General features: G+C 37.5%; 1 protein-coding gene across 2 annotated transcripts; it reads left to right on the top strand.

Annotated features, from left to right (window-relative positions):
- Window positions 1-366: 366 nt before the first annotated feature.
- LOC144063620 (uncharacterized) lies at window positions 367-19,316 on the top strand. 2 transcript variants are annotated; one of them, XM_077585338.1, is made up of 6 exons: window positions 367-433; window positions 3,610-3,744; window positions 3,909-4,341; window positions 11,675-11,917; window positions 12,029-12,249; window positions 13,529-19,316. In XM_077585338.1, exons 2-6 carry the CDS (start codon window positions 3,611-3,613, stop codon window positions 15,741-15,743), a joined length of 3,246 nt encoding a protein of 1,081 aa, XP_077441464.1. In that variant the 5' UTR covers window positions 367-433; window position 3,610; the 3' UTR covers window positions 15,744-19,316. The 2 variants fall into 2 exon arrangements, with proteins under 2 accessions (XP_077441464.1, XP_077441463.1); XM_077585337.1 differs by lacking the exon at window positions 367-433 and adding an exon at window positions 1,069-1,261.
- The last annotated feature ends 1,878 nt before the right edge of the window (window positions 19,317-21,194 follow it).

Genomic DNA, 21,194 nt, shown 5'->3' with positions numbered 1-21,194 from the left:
ACATCCAAGTGTGTATGCTGTTTTTTGTTTTTGTTTTTTTGTGTGCAATCTGTTGCATCACCACTAGATGGCACTAAATTATATACTACCTTTAATATGCACGCTGTTGTGACTTCATCCATCCATTTTCCGAACCGCTTATTCGCTCACAAGGGTCACGTGGGTTCTGGTGCCTATCTCAGCTGGCTCCTGGCAGCAGGCGGGGTACACCCTGAACTGGTTGCCAGCCAATCTCAGGGCACTGTTGTGACTCACATTTAAAATGTATAGTGATGTATATTTAATTATGTGTATTTGCATGTATAGCATACATAGGTATTTAGTCATTCTTTTAAATTAGTGGATGTGATTTGTGTCCCAGCTGGTAAAAAAAAAAAAGTTCCTGAGTTGAGCAGACGCTGGCTGGCCGATCGTTGAGCAGAGTCGAGTAGAGGTGAGCATTCCCCACCAAAACCTGAGTGAGAGCTTATTGAGCACTGCAGAAAACTCTCTCCAGACATTTAGTAGCCTACTGTAATGCACTTTATGTGACAAGACAGCACGTCGTAGCACATGAAAACAAAAACACACGGGACCTTTGGCCGCCGTGTGTTAAAATGTTCTAAACTAAACTAAACTAAACTAAACTAAACTAAAACTCCACTAACCCAACTGCCCCCCCCCCCCAAAAAAAAATCTATATTGGATAACGGCCAAAGGAAAAGAGAGAGAGGAGAAAAATATAATTTGTTTTAATTTGTTGAAAATATAGTAACAGCAACAGATTAAAAAAAACTGTTGTGGGTGTATTCATTGATTTATGTAGAGCATTTGATACCATTGACCACTTAATGACTGTGAAATGGTGGCAGTTGCCATCTTTTTTTTGGAATTAGGCGTTTCATTGATTTCATATTTCTTGTCTGTATCTCACTAGCAGGCTGGGCTTCTCGTGTTTGGCATTGCGTCCCACTACACTAAATTTAGAGCTGCAGCTCAGAATCTACTCACATACAATGTAAAAATAGCAAGGAGGGAGACTTGCTTTCCACACAGCTAATACACAGCGCAGACTAAGTCTGGGCTTGTTTAAGCCAACAGCACAACAGACCAAGACCAAGAGACTGAAGACATTCGTGTGGCCCACAGGCCGTGAAATACTGTAGCGACAGACCAGCACCTTGGATACGTACTGCATTTGACCCCTATCTTTACTGTATAGCGTTGGATAAAGCTAACAAACACTCAAAGGGAAATCAACTGACTGGACAAAATACATCAGGTAAGTTCAGACTTTTTTTTTTTTTAATTGTTTTTCAAATTTGTACTTTCTAAGTACAAACTTGACCGTCTTTATTTTTGGGCTGCCGTCATCATGGAAAAAAAATAAACAAATTAAAAAATGTTAACGCCAAGTGGGATATAGTGGTACACACCAGTTTGTGTAAAACCGCAATAGTATAAGCAGGGTTTGGGAATCCAGGTCCAGAAAGTAAAATTCCTGAAACAGTTTGGCTTTAGCCACAGGTGCTTCTACTCAACAGGTGGCCACGAGCTTGTTTACCTGCCAGTTGAGTGGAAGCACATGTGGCTAAAGCAAGTTTGTGTCAGGGTTGTTACTTTCTTGACCTGGATTCCCCAACCCTCAATATAAGTGATAGTGATACGTATATCAAAATCTAGTTTATATTATCTTTGTGTCTTTGATTTCTGCATGTTGGGCAGGCTGCATCAGTTTGCGGAAGACCTGCCAGTTCTGACTTCATTTTTATGAAACCCAAACATCGTTCTCAGGTCTCATCTTTGCCCCTTCGAAAATGACATCTTTTTGTGACTGCATCATCTTAATATACTGAGGTCACTGTAATTGTATTTTCAGTGGGGCTGTCTGTGGAGATCAAAGATCATTGCCTAATTTTAGATAATACTTATTGAATTAGTCAGCTTCTCTCAACACCAGAGACACTGTTGAGCCCTAAGGTTCATCCTGCTGACAGAAGGATTAAAGGCTGATCCTCAATTTACATGTACGTAACTTTTGTGCACAGGCAACACAATTTATATTTATGATTATTATGATGATTATTATTATTACTAATAACATTATTAATATTAACATTAACATTAACATTATATATATACAGTATATATATATATATACATACTTACTAATAATTCTTAATAATCTTATTTATTTATTTATAATTTCCTCTATAAACATGATAAAAACTTGGCAAAAGATAAACATTTACAGTACATTGAAACCTATTATTCAAAACTAAACTAGGTCGCTACTGTACATTCTGTCCGGTGTAAAGTTTATATCAAGCAAAGCACTATATGTTTTATGTGATTTAAACATCAAGTTTAAAATGCATTACAAGTGATGTTTATTTGTTTATTGTTTATTTGAGTTGCTTTTGACAACCGCTTGTGTGTGTAAAAAGAGAGATGATATCTCATGTCACAGTTTGCCGAGTCATACATCAATGTGCAATTTATGGGAACTCAACCAAATACTTGACTCTGACACTTAATATTAGACATGTTGTAATTCCCTATCTCTGATAATACGGCTAAACCAGGACGCAAAATTCAAGGATATGCAACTTCAAGTGGCTCTAATCAATGTTTTAGCTTAACAAAGTATCCAATGACTGTGTGGACCATTTGAGAGGTTGCTCATCATGAGGAAATGTGGTATTTTGTTTCCTCATTTGGCTTTGGAGTCAAAATTAGATATGAACAACTCTTAGGGATCTATTTTAGTAGACAGTGCACATGCACTCAGGTGGGAAAATGGGCAAATTGCGGTTTTCATGCAGGTGCAAGCCTCCTTTATCTTTAATCTTCTTAGTGAGGTGGCCATGGTGATACAAGCGTCGTTCATTTTCAGAGGTGGCAAATCCAGGTCCAGGAAGTAAAAACCCTGCCACAGTTTGGCTTTAGTCACAAGACAAACTGTGGCAGGGTTTTTACTTTCTGGACCTGGATTTGCCATCTCTGCTCATTTTCCGGAAATGACAGCATTTCATTTTTATTTGTTTCAGGCAGTAGCAAAAGCAACAGTCATGTCATATTCCAACAAAAAACAAAAATGGTGACAAAGTCAATGTCAATGTCACAATCTTTTGTTAAATACCAATTAGAACATAGCATAAACATTTGCTATACCATAGCATTAACTAAAAATGCTGATTGTGATTCATAAACAAATTAAATGAACCCCAAATATATCTAATTCTGGTGTTTCGATTCCAGTTATTTTTACGGGGAGTTGTGGACACTCTTGTTAGATTGAAGTAATTTTGCAGTTCAAATAACAGTCAAGGCATTGTTCAGCACGGGGGTTTGTGTGCATGTGAAACTACACGAGCTAGACTTTTTTTGGTGAACTATTTGGATAGTAAGCTTCAAGAATGAATGAATGGATTTTTTTTATAATGTATAAACAGGATTTAAATGAATTGTAATTATGGGAAAATCATTGGTTCTCTGTATCTTAAAAAAAAAATTGAAACTCTGCTTTTAACATTCACAGAATTAGAAGATCAAACATCAATTCAAACTTTGCTTGTTAACGTTCACAATATTAGATCAATTGTTAACAAAATTTCTTCTTGCAATCAGGATGCTGTCAAAGAAAGGTGAGCAGAGGTCCTTCAGCAATGGGCGGCTAAGAGACCAATGGGAGAAGCGAGCACAGACAATAGCAGACCAGTGCAAACGGGAGGGGCAATTGAAGGAAAAAAGTTCCCTCAAATTGTGAGTATTTCATGTATAGACATAAACAACTGAAATCACAAACACACTGGTGACTTGTAACTGTAGTACTAGTAAGAGTAGATTTAAATACAAATCAAGTGAATTCAAGAAGTGTTTTATTTTCTCAACATTGACACATTGTTTTCCTTTGGATTTGCCTACAGGCTTTACTCAAAGTGGAACTATCACTGGGCTCTGGTGAACAATGGAGATCAGACAAAAGGTGAAACCTCCGACTTTCAGGGGGCTACTTCAGAGGAAGAAGAAAAAAACAAGCCAAGAATCAAATTCAAAATCGTACCTCCCCCTCCTCCCAAACCCAAGAGTAAACCTGCACCACCTCCTCCTAGGAGGGAATCGCCTCAACCTCTTATAGGAAAGCGTAGGGTTGAAGTGGACATTTTCCGGTTACACTGGAAAGAGTCCTGGATGAGTCTGAAACCACCAAAGTATCTTTTTCTTAAGGCCAATGAGATAAAAACCAAAACCCAAGGATTTACAACTATAGTTGTGGTCAGGTACATGTACAAACCTGTGGAATATGCATCAAAGCCTGAGTGCACATCGACTATTGGCTGGAGCCAGTCCTGGAAGCAGGTGAGTGCATGAAAATTACACATTCGACTTGTCTGTCTGTGTGAATGATGTCTAAGAAGTTAAGGCAAATGATCAAACATTGAGATGGCTACAGGACATCATCAACTGAGCCAAATAGGAATAAGAACATTGATATACCACATTCAGTCAAAAAAGGTGTTTTAAAATTCTTATTCTGTTTCACATACACAGCCCAAAAGAAGAGCCATAATGGGCACTACCACCACCACTACTACTACTACTATTACTACTATTACTACTACTACTACTAATACTATTAAACTTTTCTATAAACCAGTGACAGAAATTCTCTTCATAACAGTGTGGAGAACAAAGATAATTCGGTTTCAGAAACAAAAACGGTTCCCTTCGCTTTCTGCTTACTGTCAAGGTTCGATTTGTGAATGTCTTCCATTAATGGTCCTCAAGTATGTTCAGCTTACTACAGATTGTTCTTGTTTTGGTTCTGAATATGGAGATTGGATTCAGCTGCTGCTCAGTGGATGGCAGATCTTTTCTTCCCTGGGCCAACCCAAAACATAAAAAAAAATCCCCTTCCCCCCCCTCTCTCTCTCTATATATATATATATAAATTAAAGATACAAGAAAAAATGTTGAAGAAAAATGACTTTTTTGTTGTTGTCTTTTGATTTGGAAAAAGTACCAAAAAGTATCGAACTACATCCTGGTACCAGAACTGATACCAAAATGTTGGTAGCTTGACAAAACTATATATCGCATCAATCATGTATTAACGCAGCTTAATCACACTATTAATTTTGACCACATATGATCATTTAGCTGACAGCGGATGTTTACGTTAATGGGAGCACAGGTTGTGTTTGAGCAATAAACACAACTACATGTATTAAAGTAAAGCATTTAATAAATGTTTACGTATGACATTCAGCATATTTGTTCCCGTCAAAATATTGGGGTCATTTTTATTTTTATTTTAAATTATGCAAGTAATTAAATGATTAGAAAAAGAGGAGGAAGAGAATGGGCAGTGGATGAAAAAATGAAGACGTCCTCATAACATTAAAAGTCGAAATAATTAACACATAACAGGTGCTCTTTAAATTTGGCTGCTGCCCAAAAATGTTGATAAAACCCTTTTTAATTAAGCAATTAATCGTGATTAGTCAAAATTCTAAAATGCGATTAATCTGATTAAAAATGTAATCGTTTGACAGCTCTATGAAAAATATACAAAACAGGCTACATTGTGTCTTATTTAAAGGCCTTATTATGAAGAATAGGTGGTGCTTTGCAGATGTACTGTCAGGGGGACTGACTTAGAACTAGGGATGCATAGACACAGCTTTTCTAATATTGACACTTGGGGCTCTGGTATCCACCGATACTGAACAATACTGCAAGACAAAAGCGTTTTGTAAAAAAAAAATTCTGCAGCAAAATTGTCTGCAGTAAGTGAAAAAGTGAGTGGTCCACCTGCAAACATATTCCATCTCAATGAATTTTCCCAAAAAAAAAAAAAAGCTTCAGCAAAGTTCACGGGTATTTTCTTAATTCTACTACATTTCTCTTGCTGACATTCAAAATTGTATTTATAATATATATTAGTAAGACACTGATCAGTGATCATGTTAATGATTTATCATAATACAGTGGAACCTTGGAGTTTGAACGTCTCGGAACTCATACAAATCAGACTTCAACCAAAAAATCTGAGTAAAAAATGCCTCGGAGTCTGAACTCATTTTCGGAGTTTGAACACCCAAGCAAATCAAGCTAAGCTTTGAAAACGGTTAGCCGAGTGAAGCCGAGTGAAGCCGAGCAATGCCGAATGCTCACGTTGCGATAGTTGAGACGGTGCACTGCTCATTTCCATTCAGATCGTGAATGCCCCCGGAGGTGCTCAATACTCGCCAGTGCATTTAGATTTTTCCACGACAATTTTCTTTGCCATGGGCCCAAGGAAAAACATACAACGCTACAAAACACAGTGGAATTAGGAAGGAGATTATCGCGCTGTTGAAACTACCGTGATTACTTCTGTAAATACTGGCACGAGGATCCCCTTAGCTGTTCAACAACGTGCCTGACGTTAAAAAACGCACACAAGGACCGCTTAGTAGTCTAACAATATGCCCAATGTAAAATACACAAACTCAGCACTAAACCAAAGCTAGCATTAACATAGCATTTATCATCCACTGATGCCATCACATCACAACAAAAAAGGTAAGGTATTTTTTATTGTTTAAATACTGTACTGTACTGTAAATATATATATATAAAAAAAACATAAATAGGAATTAAAATAGGAATTTTCTGGTTTTGGAGCTTGGGAACAGTTTTGGAGGTTGAACAATTCGGACTTCAAATACTTCACAGGACCAAATTATGTTCGAACTCCGAGGTACCACTGTATTAGGGAAAGAGATAAACAGTAACATGCAGCACTATATTTCTATAAATCTCTACTACTGTTTACATTTTCAAAATATTGCTTATACAACATCACTAGGAAATCACAATGCTCCATCACTGGTAAACTAAACCCAATTCCCAAAAAGTTGGGACACTACACAAATTGTGAATAAAAACTGAATGCAATTATGTGGAAGTGCCAAATTTCAATATTTTATTCAGAATAGAACACAGAGAACAGGTCAAAAGTTTAAACTGAAAAAAATATATAATTTTAAGGGAAAACTATGTTCATTTTAAATTCCATGGTGTTTGGGTTTGTATTTTTGGAACAGGCCGGGCTTGGAACAAAAGATGCTAAAAGGCTTTCCAATCGAGGGTAAATGGGAGGCAGCATTAGACTGGCAGCACTCCTACTAGCGTTATTTTGCCGTGATTGGTCAATCGCCGAAGCGATATATTATTGGCCTTACGTGAAGGGCTATTTCACTGTGGTTTCCTATCAATAGGTTACTTTAGCGTGATGTGTACGTTGCTGAGAACCGGCTATTTTGCCGTGAGTCATGTTTCCTTTCTGTCTCGCTTCGCTACGTGGCTTTGTTGCCGGCCACGACGATAACTGCTGCGTTTGGCATACGTTTCAATGAGTTGCCCGAACGGAAATCATGCAATGCATACATAATAAAGCCATAAAAATTACGAACAAATTATGTTTACTTACTAATTTTTCACTGTCGGCAAGGCTCCTGTCCACTCGTTACCTCCATGAAGTACAGTTGCGTGTGTGCAAATACCCCGTTGCATTATGGGGCGAAAAATGACGAACCTAAATCATGCACTGCAGACATAATGAATTATAAATGTTACAAGTAAACAATGTTTTTTTTCTATTTAATTTTGAAACGAATTGGCAATGTGGCCCAAATGCCTAAAAAAATAGGTTTTGTTGTCACTCGCGCATGCGCAAATAATAACCCGTGGCATGATGGGAAGTTATGATAACTTTGTAGCATTTAGCCTACAAGTACATTCGAACATATTTCCGAGTATGTTTGAACATATTTGCAAATACGTCTGAACGTATTTGCGAGTACATTCTAACATATTTGCAAGTACGTTCGAACGTACTCGCCAGCCCAAAATGTTTACTCCACATTGGCAGCTCTACGTTTGCGTACTAATCAGCGTCAGAGTGAGGAGCGTTTTCGAAACATTACAGATGAACTCGTCACCGTGGCCACAATATTTGCTCACTAAACATCAAATTTGGACATTTTGTAGTCACAAGGGTCTTCTTTCAGACAAACCCACTTTTGTCTGGCAAAGTCGTCATTTGGTATCTTTTATTTGAATTAAAGTGAAGAGAAGACACCATTTTTACCCATTCAACCCCATGTAATTGTTGCTGCCTTTTTCGGGCAAAATCTCTAAAAGTTACTTACTGTTTTTTTACCTGCTCTAATTCTGTCATTTTTTTATCCAATATAAAAAATAAGAACATGCTCCCCAAACGTTCCCCAAACCCTTGCCGTTTTAACGAGCCCTTTCTTTAATGTGTATCAAGGTGTGCGCTTTCTCATAAATCTCAGTTGAAAACCATTGTGTGTGTGCGTGACGAAGTGCAAGTGTTTCTTATCAACTGACACCTTTATACAGGGGCAGTGCGAGACAATTTTTAGACTTGACTTTCATCCGATTCACTTCATTCCAGCTTCAATATATTCCACCAGTTAATCACCCACCGGATTTATATGGAATTCCAGTGAAAGATGAGGTGAAATATTTAGGTGTGACTATAACAAAAGACTGTAAAACCAGAGAAAACTTGAATGTTGTACCAGTGTTGGAAAAAAGCAAATCTATACTTAATTCCTGGTTACAAAGAGATCTGTCAATTTTCGGACGTAATTTGTTAATCAAAATTGAGATTCTCCCAAGATTTATATACCCAGCCTTTTCTTTATACATTTCGGATCCTTTAATTAAATCAATAAATCAATTTTTAATTCATTTGGAAAAACAAACATCACTATTTGAGAAAAGGGGATGTAGTGAAACCATTTGAAGAAGGTGGGCTGAATGTGATTGATTATGAAGTAATAAATGGTATGATAAAACTCAAGTGGTTGCAACAGTGTTTAAAAGGGGATATGGATCATTTTTGGTTTTATATTCCCTCGAAATTATTTAAAGAACGTGGGGGTATAATTTTTTTGTTAAGGTGTGATTTTTGTGTTATTAAGTTGCCAGTTAAACTATCAAAATTTTATTATCAGGTTTTGTTGCATTGGAAATTGATTTATAATCATAACTTTACTCCAAATTCTGTTTCTATCTGAAATAATAGATGTGTTCTAGTGAAAAGAAAATCTTTGATTTATCATGATTGGGCAGAGAAAGGTATTTGGTCAATCTTGCACCTAATGGATATAAGTGGAGAATTTCTTAGATTTGAGGATTTTGTCACTAAATTTGATTTAAGTTGTACGAAGCAACAATATTCAGGGGTAATACACGCTATACCACAAGCTATGGTAAACATAGTGAAGGAATGTTACTTTATGACCTAAGAACACCTACAATTCCATCACTCTTTATTGACGAGGTTAATCTTATAGCTAAAAGATGTACTAATATTTTTTTACGTGGTAGCCTTACATCCAAGATATTTTCATTGCCTATAAAAAGGAAACATTTGTTATAAGAATATACTCAAGACATGAGTGTTAGAATTAGAACCCGGTACCTTCCTCTACCCATATCACCAAAGGCTAAAGAAATACATTTTAAGGTGATGGATGATGTTTATCCTTGTGGGGACTTTATGAAACAGAGGTTTAAGGTAGAACAAATCTGCTGTGCTTTTTGTGGCTGTGATAAAGAGACTTTGGAACATTTGTTTTTTGAATGTGTGTACACCAAGACATTTTGGAAAGCATTTCAGCGCTGGATTTCAAGAACATTAAGTTTGGGATTGTAACACAAGACAGAACAAGGAAAATGATGATCAATACTTTGATAATAATGGCAAAACAATTTATTCACAAATGTAGATTTATTAAACGTCGACCTTTGTTTTTGATTTATTGTAAGGAAATTGAAGAGGAAGGACATTGAGGAGGGTGAAGACAAAGCAAGCCTTGTCGGTATTTAATAACTTAAAAAGTTTACTGTCGGATTAGACCTTTAGTTTTTTTTGTTTTGAAGAAAAAAAGGCGATAAAAGAAGAAGAAGAAAAGAAAAATAAGTTTTCAACAAGAAGTGACCCGGAAGTGACCTGATTTCTACAGGAAGTAACCTGGAAGTGGCCTAAAATCAACAGGAACTGATCCGGAAGTGGCCTAAAATCAACAGGACAACAACAATTTATACAGGAAGTGGCCTGTTTTCAACAAAAAGTGACCCGGAAGTGACCTGATTTCAACAGGAAGTAACCTGGAAGTGGCCTCATATCAAAAGGAAGTGACCCGATATCAACAGGACGTGAGCCAGAAGTGACCTGCTTTCAACAGGAAGTGACCCAGAAATGGCCTATTTTTTATTTTTTTTTGTTGCTTTCTTTATTAATTCACACGTCAACATCCAATTCAAACTGAGCACATAAACGGCGCTGTCAAACAAGATACAAGAAAAAGAAAACAAAAAAAACAACAAAAACAACAGAAGGTCTAATTGGACAGTAAACTTTTTAAGTTATTAAATACAGACAAGGCTTGCTTCGTCTTCACCCTATGCAATGTCCTTCCAAACTCTTCAATTTCCTTACAATAAATCAAAAACAAAGGTTGACATTTAATATTATCTACATTTGTGAATAAATTGGCAGAAATGGCCTAATATCAACATGAAGTGACCCGATTTCAACATGAAGTGACCCGATTTCAACAGACAGTGACCCTTACTCCATTGTTTACTCGATTCCTCGCTCTTTACTCCATTGCTTATTCAATTCGTCAATCTTTACTCTGTTGCTACTCGATTCTACGCCTCTTACTTCATTGCTTACTTAATTCTTCTCATCTTACTCCATTGCTTACTCGATTATTTGCTCCTTCCTCCATTACTTACCTGCTTTCTTCCTTGTTTTCTTGTTTCTTTGTTTCTTGTTACTTTATTTTAAATGTTGTGCTATTTTTCTTCCTTCAACTGCTTCTATATTTCTGTATGAATTAAAACCATTCCAACCTTAGAATGTTCAGCTCATTCCAGGTCATTGTATATCGGTGTGAATTCCCTGGTACCTGGCGATTCAAGTCGTATCACGATTCATAGGTCACGATTCGTTTCGATACCGATTAATCCCGTTACGAATCTATAAATTGATTATTGCGCTTTTTTTTTTAACTCAAATTTATAAAATACTTATCAGTAAACTTGTACATGTACACTGTAAGATTTGTATGAAAATGTATTTATTTATCTGAAAATTCAGGCTTATAACTGAGCCACTGCATTTAACAAACAGGTTGCAGTCTGTTTCATGTTTAAACAGCACTGAAATAAAATATGAAGGCTTAATGTTCCATTAATATAACATTCTTCCATGCTTAATGTGTGAATCTTAACCCTAGATAAGACGTTTTGTTGAATATTCCCATTAAAAAATTTATGTTCGGTCGCACATCGAATCGATTCGAGAATTGCGCGCTGTAATATCGCGATATATTGCCTAATCGATTTTTTCTAACACCCCTAATTCCAGGTCATTCGATATCATTTGACATCATTCAATATAATTCCAAATCATTCCACAGGTTTTCATTCAGCCTTACAGCCTTCACATTTTTCCAGAAATTGCATTTTCTACAAACCGAATGGGATTTCTTCACCACTGCTGAACAAAAATAAATAATGTGGATTGACTTTTTTTCTCCGACATCCATAATCAATATGCTGAATATAATTCGAGCAAGGCGATAACTGCTCTGTGTTACAGGTAAAAGGTTCAATCCTGCCGGAGTGTTCTGAGGAGAAACAATTCCATTGGGATGTTTTGTTGAACAGAGATGAGACCCCCCATCCAGAAATCGGCATATATCAACTTCCTCGATGGGCTGGCACCTGGAAAATTATGAACTTTGCTTTCAGACAACAGAAGCAAAAGTGGGATTGTGACTGGCCTGCTTTCGAACAAAGCTTCTGTAACAAGTTTGACCAATTACACCAACTGCTGGAGCAGGTACAGTAGGTCTTATTGTCAACAGAGACTTTATTTTATTGTTTTCACTCAATTCCCAAATGATTTTATTTCAATCAGAAACATAAACCATACAAATTCTGTTTCAAATAGGATGAGCCTCCAGGGTGGGAGGATTCATGGAGACTTTCAAAACCTACAGTTAGAGCTGAAGACTGTACACTCTTTGAGCTCACAGTTGAAATTATGAAAATAAATGATGTGCTTCTGACTGGGTGGAATAAGTCCTGGCTGATCTCAGAAACTACTCTGGAGGAAGAAGAAGACCATGAGAAGATCTGGAGTTCTTGTTGGCTTTTCAGGCTGCAGCTCAGGTGAGTCGTTACACATCTTATGCAAAGTGATATCCGCACACACTCACAGAAATAACAGAAATCACTTAAAAAAAAAGAAAAAAAAATATTTTTCTAATTAATTATGTATTTTTTGTACCTTAAAAAATTCCCATTTACTTTGTTTATTTTTTTAAATATAATTTTAACACAAACCTAATTTTATTTATTTATTTACGTTTTTGGGATGTCCCCAATTTTTTTTTTAAATGAAAAAAAACCCCAACAACAACAAAAGCATGGACATACGTGTTTTTCACATCGCAGGATATTTATTATGTGTAATATGCAATTCAAACAATTTCATTTATGCATTTTAAATAAATACTGTCATTATTAATAATTTAGAGTAATTATACTTTATTAATACTAAATACATAAACCTGATTAATCTGATTAAGCATTTCAAATATATAGGATTTATTAGACTAATGAATATGTATCATGTAAGTTGATTTGGTAGGTTTGTGTTAAATGTTTTAAAAAGTACATGGGAACTTAAGTTGGGCTTGAAACATTTCTGTGAGCACAAAGAGCTACCACCATGTGTTTTCCATTTACATATTCACAAATTTTTTCTCTAATTTAATATTTTTGCAGTTTTTCGTTCATTTGTTTGTCTGGTCGCCAGCCAGTTGCAAGGCACACATAAACAATCATTCTTTGTTTTTTGTTTTTCTGTGGTCAAAATTAATAGTGGGATTACTCTGTATTATTACAAGATTAATGCAATAATATTTTGTGATTAATCAATGAGTTAATGCTTTAACTTTGACAGCACTAAAATTCCTACAATTTCATGGAACAAAAGTTCAAATTGACGTAAAATAATGTAGGGCAGTTTGTAACATTTGAAGATGACAAAAATAAACACACATGGTAATGTTATCCTACCCTTCTGCTGTTCCTTAGCTTTGGACACTGCAGGCGTACACTCCGTATACTCTACAGTCTTCACTTCTTTGCAAGCTGTACTCTTGAATATTTACTGTAGCTTTAAAGGAAAGCAAAGGAAAAATTCTCAATTTTTTGGGTGTGTTAACATTAGTTTTTCATATTGCATAGTTTTTGCAAGTTCCTGCAGTACTGTTTTGAAGTGAAAAACGGCTGCCTTTACTGAGTCAAGTAGAGCTGGTACTGTACCTTTACGATCCTGCAATAGGCTAAATGAAAGCAGTGCAGTGAATGCTACTGAATTGTAGATGTACTTTTTCCAGTGTCAAAATATGTAGAACTATGTGATGGTATATTGTGCCCGCAGGTGGTGTAGGTCTTCATTACAATCCCATCAAAGACATAGCAACATGTTGACAAGGAGACGCAACATTCTCAACGCCCTCCTCACATCGGAACTGAATAATGGGAATGCTGATACCAGCGAGTGGTGGGATTCTTGGAAGACTGTGAAAAGATGGAACCTGCCAGAAGACGATAGCCTGGATGAGGTAGAAGACAATGAATCAGAGGATTTTCAATTGTTTAAAAACACAGAAGAAGAGGATGAAGGAGTGGACAATGACGAGGAGAACGATGGGTTTGATGAGGAGGAATTAGAGGATGAAGAAGAGGGTAGTGAGGACGATCAAGAGGAGGATGAAGGAGTTGATGAGGAAGAGGAAGTGGAGGACACAGAGATTGAACACAATGAAGAGGATATAAACATAAAGACAGAAACACATAATGGGGACAATAATGAAAATGAGTCTATCGAGGAGGAGGAAGATATAGAAAACCAAGAGAAGAGCATAGAAGATGAAAGGCAGGAGTTGAATGAGGAAGATGAAGAGCTTCAGGAGAACATTGACACGTATGACATGAAACTACAGAATAACAATGACATTCATAATCACGAGAAGGAAGAAGATGATGAAGATGGAGACAATAGGATGACTGACGATGAAAAGGACGACAAAGTCAATGAACAGCATAACAGCACAGACGAGGAGGAGGAGAAGGGGGAGGAGGAATTTAATGGGTACGATGCAGACAATGGAGTTGATACAAACGAGAATGAGGAGAAGGATGAAGCTGAGAAGAATAGGAAAATTGATAAGCGCATGGATAACGATCATGGAAAGGAAGTAAAGGAAGAGCAAGAATACAGGAACATCACACTGCAGCTCAGAGAAATATTACAAATGATTTCAAATGAAAATTTGGAAGATGAGGAGGAAGATAAGGATGAACAGGAAGACAGAGAATCGATTAAAATACGGGCTCAAGTAGATCGGGCAGTCAGAGAAACACATGATGATGATGATGATGATGATGATGATGAAGATGATGAGGATGATGATGATGATGATAAAGAAGAGGAAGTTGAGGAGGTGGACGACCAAACGGAAGAAGAGGACGAGAAAGAAGAGGCGAAGGAGTGGGATGAGGTTGAGGAGAAAGACTCGACAAAAGAGGCTGAGGAAGAGGAGGTCAAAGAGATGGAGGAAGAAGATGAAGAGGAGGATGAGATTGAGGAGAAAGACTCGACAAAAGAGGCTCAGGAAGAGGAGGTCAAAGAGATGGAGGAAGAAGATGAAGAGGAGGATGAGATTGAGGAGAAAGACTCACAAAGAGATATTGAGGAGGACAAAGATGAGGAAGATAAGGAGGCCATTGATGATGAAAACGACAAAGAACATGGCCGGGATGAAAATTGTAAGAAAACAAATGCAGACGGAGACAACAGTGATGGAGGGGACGATGAAAGTCATGAATGGGACAACAATGCTACAGAAATGAAAACACACACTGAATATGAATGGCGAAAAGACAGGAAAGAACAATCCAGAGGAGCAGATACCAAGGAAGAATTACAGGATGAAGAAGAAGATGAGGAGGACGAGGTTGACGATGTGGAAGAATATGTCTCTTTTGACGACGAGGACAAGGGAAAAGAAAAAGTCCACAAAAGACAAGTCGACAATGAAAATGACAAGAAAGCAAGTGAAGAAGAAGAAGGAAAAGAAGAAGCAGAAGAAAATGAAGAAGAAGAAAATGAAAAAGAAGAAGAAAATGAAAAAGAAAATGAAAAAGAAGAAGAAGAAAATAAGGAAGAAGAAGACACTGAGGAGAGATCACTTCGTGAAGCCCAAGCAGCTGAGGAGACAAGGCCGGAATCCAGGAATGCAATCAAACGCAAACCGAACGTCCCACTTCACCTGCAGTTCCACAAACTCAACACCTCCTTCTCCTCGTGGAAGCAGTCTTGGATGGTGGCAGTGGCGCACAGGATAAGCGATGAAGATGATGAAGAGGACGATATGGAGGCCAGGCAAGAAGAGATGAAGGCTTGGCGAGAATCTTGGAGGATTTGTCGCTGGAAAAAACCACACGAGGACGAAGTCGCGTGCTTCTCTACGGCGCACCGGCAGGTGAAACACAAAGGACTTATAAATGAAGACTACGGCCTGCTTAAGAAGACATGGACTCTCAGCTGGAAGATGACCAAGAAGGGTGAAGACATGAATAAATCTGCATGAACGGAGAACCGGAGAAATAGGTCTGGTATGGTGTGTTAATGTAGACATGAAATGGGGGAAACATTTTTTCATCATCTTGGCTGCTTTTCTACTTATACACCTTTATTTAACCAGATAAAAATCCATTTAGATCAAGATCTTTTTTACAAAGGTGACCTGGCCAAGAGGTCAAGAGCACACGTCATTAAAACTGAGACTATACATACAATACATTTACATACATTTTACAAATGTATGATGTCTTAAAATAAAGTGCATACACGTTAAAGGACAAATACCAATTCATAAACACAGGCACAGCTGAGTCGTCTCACATTGTTTATAAGTCAATATGGATCGAAAGGCTCCAAGTGTAATAAGCTCTGAGAGCTTTAGTTCAGTCTGTAAGGACTTCCAGGCAGCAAAACTGAATGCTCTCTTCCCTCGTTCAGTTCTGACAGAAAGATAGAGAATGTCACAGGACCGTAAAGCATAATGTCCTGCAGTTCTCTGTATAAAAGTCCTTAAATATAATGGAGCCATGCCAAGAAGGGTCTTATAAATCAAAGGCAGCCATTGAGTGTACCTACCTGCACTTAAGAAAGTTAACCCAGATTTAATATAAAAGTCACAATGATGTGTGAGGCGACCATCACCAGTGACAAACCTTAAGGCACTGTGATTAACAGTGTTTAAAGACTGAAGACATTTCAGTGAAGCACCCATATACAGCACATCTCCATATTCAATAAGTGGCAGAAATGTTGCAGACATAAGTAATTTACGGGCTCTAATTGTAAAACAGGATTTGTTGCGGTAAAAGAACCTTAACTTCACAAGCAATATGCACCATAAAAGAAAGCTCACGGTCAAGAAGGACTCCAAGATACTTGTATTTAGAAACCAGCTCTATCCAACTTTCTTGTTGAGTTACAAGGGTTGAGATATTCCCTTGTAAGTCACGTGTGGTAGCGAAGACCATGAGCTTTTTTTTCTGTGTTTAAAACCAATTTCGAACTCCTCAGGTGAGACTGGACAACATTAAAAGCAGCTTGTAAAAACTCAAAAGCCTGAATAAGTGAGGATGAACAGCAATGCTAAACTATAGTGTCATCTGCATAAAAGTGATCAAATGCATTTGACACATTAGCACACAGACCGTTGATATATATATATTGAAAATAGAATGGGTCCCAGGACTGATCCCTGGGGCACGCCTTTAGTGACATTTTGAACAGAAGAAGTGGATCCAGCCACATGCACACACTGTGTTCTGTTTGATAAATAGTCAGTAAACCAATGAGAGGCAGATTTTGAAATGCCAATATTGTACAAGTTGTTGACAATATTTTAATGTAAGCTGTGATCCACTGTGTCAAAGGCTTTAGACATATCAAGAAAAAGAGCAACACAATATTTCCTACTGTCCAGAGCTTCTATAACATAATTTAAAACTTTAAGAACGGCTGTAACAGTGCTGTGCTGTTTTCTAAAACCTGATTGAAATAGTAATAAAATATTATTTGACTCTAAAAACTCCTTCAATTGATCACTAACTATCCGTTCAGATATTTTAACTAAAATACATAACTTGGAAATTGATCTGTAATTGTTTTAACGGGGGGAGAACAAATGCAGACTTCCAAATTCTGGGGATTTTATGACTGTTGAAAGGCAGCTTAAAGATCAACTTGTCACGAAGGGGGTTGGGGGACTCAAATGCAGGGAGGCAGGAGAACCACGGCAGGGATGCATGTAATACTGAAAACAATTTATTTAACAAAAAAAAAAAAAAACACTAACAGGGGAACTGCGTAAAACTTTAAATAAACAAAACCAACAAAGTTATGGAAAGACCAAAAATCAAAGTAACAACAAAACACCAGCTTTTTCTTATATATATATATATATATATATATATATATATATATATATAATACTAGCTTCTCCCGCTAGCCACTCTTGTTAGCCACTCCAGCCTTTTGGCTCTGACTAACTAGCCGCTTTTTTAGCTGTTCCGGCTAAATCCAACTCGCTCGGTCTTTCGGCATTGTTCGCTGGGCTTCACACCAGATGCCAAGTTGTCTTCGCTCGCCAAGATGTTTATTCACTCACGCAAAATAAGAATTGGTAGTAGACTTACGAAGTGTGGTCTCTCTGAGCCACCGTAGTGTGCATGCTTCAAAATGGATTCTATGATATAGCAACATCTAGTGGTCACTTATAGGAGGATCCTTTGTTGACATTTTTTTTAGCGTATGCGATGGTTGAGTGGCAGAAAACATGGCTGGCTGTATAGACAGCGTATACCAAAAAAGTTAGCGGGCGAAATCGCCGCTAGTTAAGCACTTTAACTGCCAAAGTGCAGGTTTGGCGGCAAAACTGAAGGTATTGAAGGCCCATATGAGACTTGGGATGATGACAAAGTTTGGTCCGACTCACCTGTTTCCTGGCCACACATCTGCTTTGAGGACATTTACGCAGTCATGTTACGCAGCATTAGCATACTAGCATTGTAGGACCTTTAATGCGTCTGTCAGGATAGGACTTAACAACTATAGCTACTGCGTACACAAGTGACACAGTCGGCAGGTATCAAAACATAGATGCAGAATGCAATATTTATTTGGATAAGATAAACAATATGTGGACACTCAAGTGAAAAACTGGGCACAAAAATATATTTTGTCTCATTTATAGGAATCCATAACACATTCTGATACTCGTTGCCTTTTGATCCTCCGTTCGTAACGCTGGGCGGCTTTTTCTTTAGCCTTCTCATTTACCGATCCAGGATAGCCCATTTCAAGACAAGGAACAAGTCAGGGTAGTTGTCGATCGCGCTTTGGAACACCTGAAGAAGACCGCAAAACATTATGGCTCAGCGGATTTTATAATGCACAAACTCGATTTATTATTTCTTTAAATCCTCTCCAAATAACAAATATATAGCCACAAGTACTTACCGGCAATGAAGTAAGCCTCACAAACCGCATCAGTCGGAATCCAGGCTTTGACCGTCAAGTTATACCCTCCCGGCTCGCAGCCATTTCTTTCATTTTTTGCGAGACTTCCGGTGGGAATGCGATTAAAAAAAACTTTTTATCAGGCCGTACAATTGATGGCACAACAAGAATGAACCATTTGCTTCTCTTTATCCTCCTCCAAATGTGCAAAACCATGAAACTCCATATAAAACACGTTGTTTCTTGCCACACAGTTTCCCGTGATGCAACGTGCGAAACATAAACAATACGTCACACAGATCCTCCTTTTACACACTGTCACTTTAAAAACTATTTATTTTAATCAAGAAGTTTTTACCCTTGCAGAAAATTGCATTTTTCAATTGTACTATAAATAAACTCTACTGCTTGGTGTGGTTGCTAAGTTCTATTTTCAAGCGATGAATCACATCAGAGTGCTGATGTACCTTTTAAATAGTTTTTATGCTGCAGTCACTGATGAGTTTTCTTTTTATATTTAATGAAGTTTATCATACCATTGATATTTCAAAATATGTGGGAAATATGAAGCTTAATAAATGTACAAAATACATGTGCATAATCCGAGGTTTGTAAATGTGTAAAATAATGTCTGAATGCACTCACGTCAGATTTGTAAATGTGTACAGAAATGACAAAAATATTTCATAAAGTACGTCTGCTGTGATTTGTAAATAAAATTATGGAAATTATGAAAGTATATAATGGTACTGAGTTTATTGTTTTGTGTACTTTTTAAGGTCCATGTACTAGTTAGTACTGTGTACTTTTTGCTTTCACTATTACAACTTTGGCGGACTAGAAGGGCAAAACTGTGCACTAATTGACCGTGTGCTACTAGAATGACAAGCAACATGGTAAAACTCTACATTCTAGTCTAGTGCTTCACTAGTATATTACAAGCCCATTATGTGACGTTTATATTATTAAAGGCATCTTAAACAGAACATGTGCTGAAACATGTTGCAGAGGCCTTTTCTGTCCACTAGATGGCTCTGCTTCTAACTGGCATGCCTGTGGATGTAAAAGTACACTGCTGTCAGAATATGCTGCTGATTAATGTCCCTCCGTTTGTGTTGACAGTTTGAAAACATAGGATGTCACTGGATGCGTCTCTACTCAGCTCAACTTTATTTATATAGATAGCACTTTCACAACAGCTGCAGCGGTACCAAAGCACAGTACAGAAAATTTAAAATGATAATACAATTATAAGTCAACAAAATATTCTACATTCAACTGAATGTAATCCACTAAGCCTAACTGACGCTAAAAGATCAAGAATGACAAGAAAATGACTCATAATGATTCGTAGAACAGGATTATATAGATATTCTAATTATATCCCATTGTATGGTTGGTGTATGCATGAATGTTGACTGAGGTTGTACAATTCAAAGTTTAAACAAAATACAAAAGAACAAGCACTGAGTTTCAGATCGCCGACATGCAACCTGAGCTCACAGATCACCAAACGTGTTTTGCTTTTCTTTGTTTTCTGAGTGATGGCAAAGAAGAGAATATATTAAAATATAAATAACATATTAAAACAAAAAACACACATTTTTGGTATGAATAGCCCCTCAATACCAGATCATGGTGATGCATATACCTTCAAATAAAGAATGCAGAGTGCAAACACTTGCTTGTTCATATCTGTCCAGGCTGCTCTGTAGAATGAAGATCCTCTGTATTTGTTTTGTACACATGTGTACATGAAATTTGACCTCTGCATTTGACCCACCCCAGCGAATACACACTGCTAGTGGCACCCACCGGAGCAGCTCAGGGTATCGGTGTCTTGCTCAAGAACATCACAGCTGGGTGACTCCGGTGGTTGGTGACAATCTTGATATGCAATACAATATTCCAGTATCCAGAGGAAGAATACCTTCCATTTCTACAAAATATAGGTACGTACAAGTACAAAACAAGCCTCACCGAAATACACGGAATGCACGGTTGGTACTCACACAGATTGACTAACCTAAACGTGCTATGCGTCATTGTGCACTCATCGGAAGGTGGGCGTCGCCATCGACAGGAAGTGACGATTAATGGAAGTTCTCAGCTCTGCGTATACAAATGGCACCTTCAATGGGCATTTGAAGGAATTGACATGTATTCCGTTCACAACATTCTTGTCAACCAAGTATGCCATTTACTTCCTTATAGTATAACCACCACAAGGGTGTACCTGTGACTGATATCAGCAACTTATATGAGTACTCAATACCATAAAACAAGCCCAATGTCCTCCCGATGCCGATATCTGGTATCGGTACACGCCCATCCCTACTATTGATCTGCATTTTCTTTTGCTGATTTGTTGGTTGCTCTCCACTTTACCGTGGTTCCTTGTTGAACCGCTAGACAGTTGCAGTACTGCTTGTTCTCTCAGGTTCGATTTTTGCCTTGATGACGTGTCTCTAACCACGCTCTTCCTCCTCCCAGTAGGAGTAGATGC

The sequence above is a fragment of the Vanacampus margaritifer genome, chromosome 14, assembly GCF_051991255.1.
Source record: "Vanacampus margaritifer isolate UIUO_Vmar chromosome 14, RoL_Vmar_1.0, whole genome shotgun sequence".
NCBI classification, from domain to species: Eukaryota; Metazoa; Chordata; class Actinopteri; order Syngnathiformes; family Syngnathidae; genus Vanacampus; species Vanacampus margaritifer.
The sequence above is the reverse complement of the archived record's forward strand: the minus strand, read 5'-3'. Positions and strand labels throughout refer to the sequence as shown.

Excerpts from the sequence above, each read along its gene's own strand:
- LOC144063620 (XM_077585338.1), top strand. The coding sequence starts at position 3,611 with ATGCTGTCAAAGAAAGGTGAGCAGAGGTCCTTCAGCAATGGGCGGCTA. Across the intron at positions 3,745-3,908 it reads GAAAAAAGTTCCCTCAAATT|GCTTTACTCAAAGTGGAACT; the intron begins GTGAGTATTTCA and ends ATTTGCCTACAG. Across the intron at positions 4,342-11,674 it reads GGAGCCAGTCCTGGAAGCAG|GTAAAAGGTTCAATCCTGCC; the intron begins GTGAGTGCATGA and ends TCTGTGTTACAG.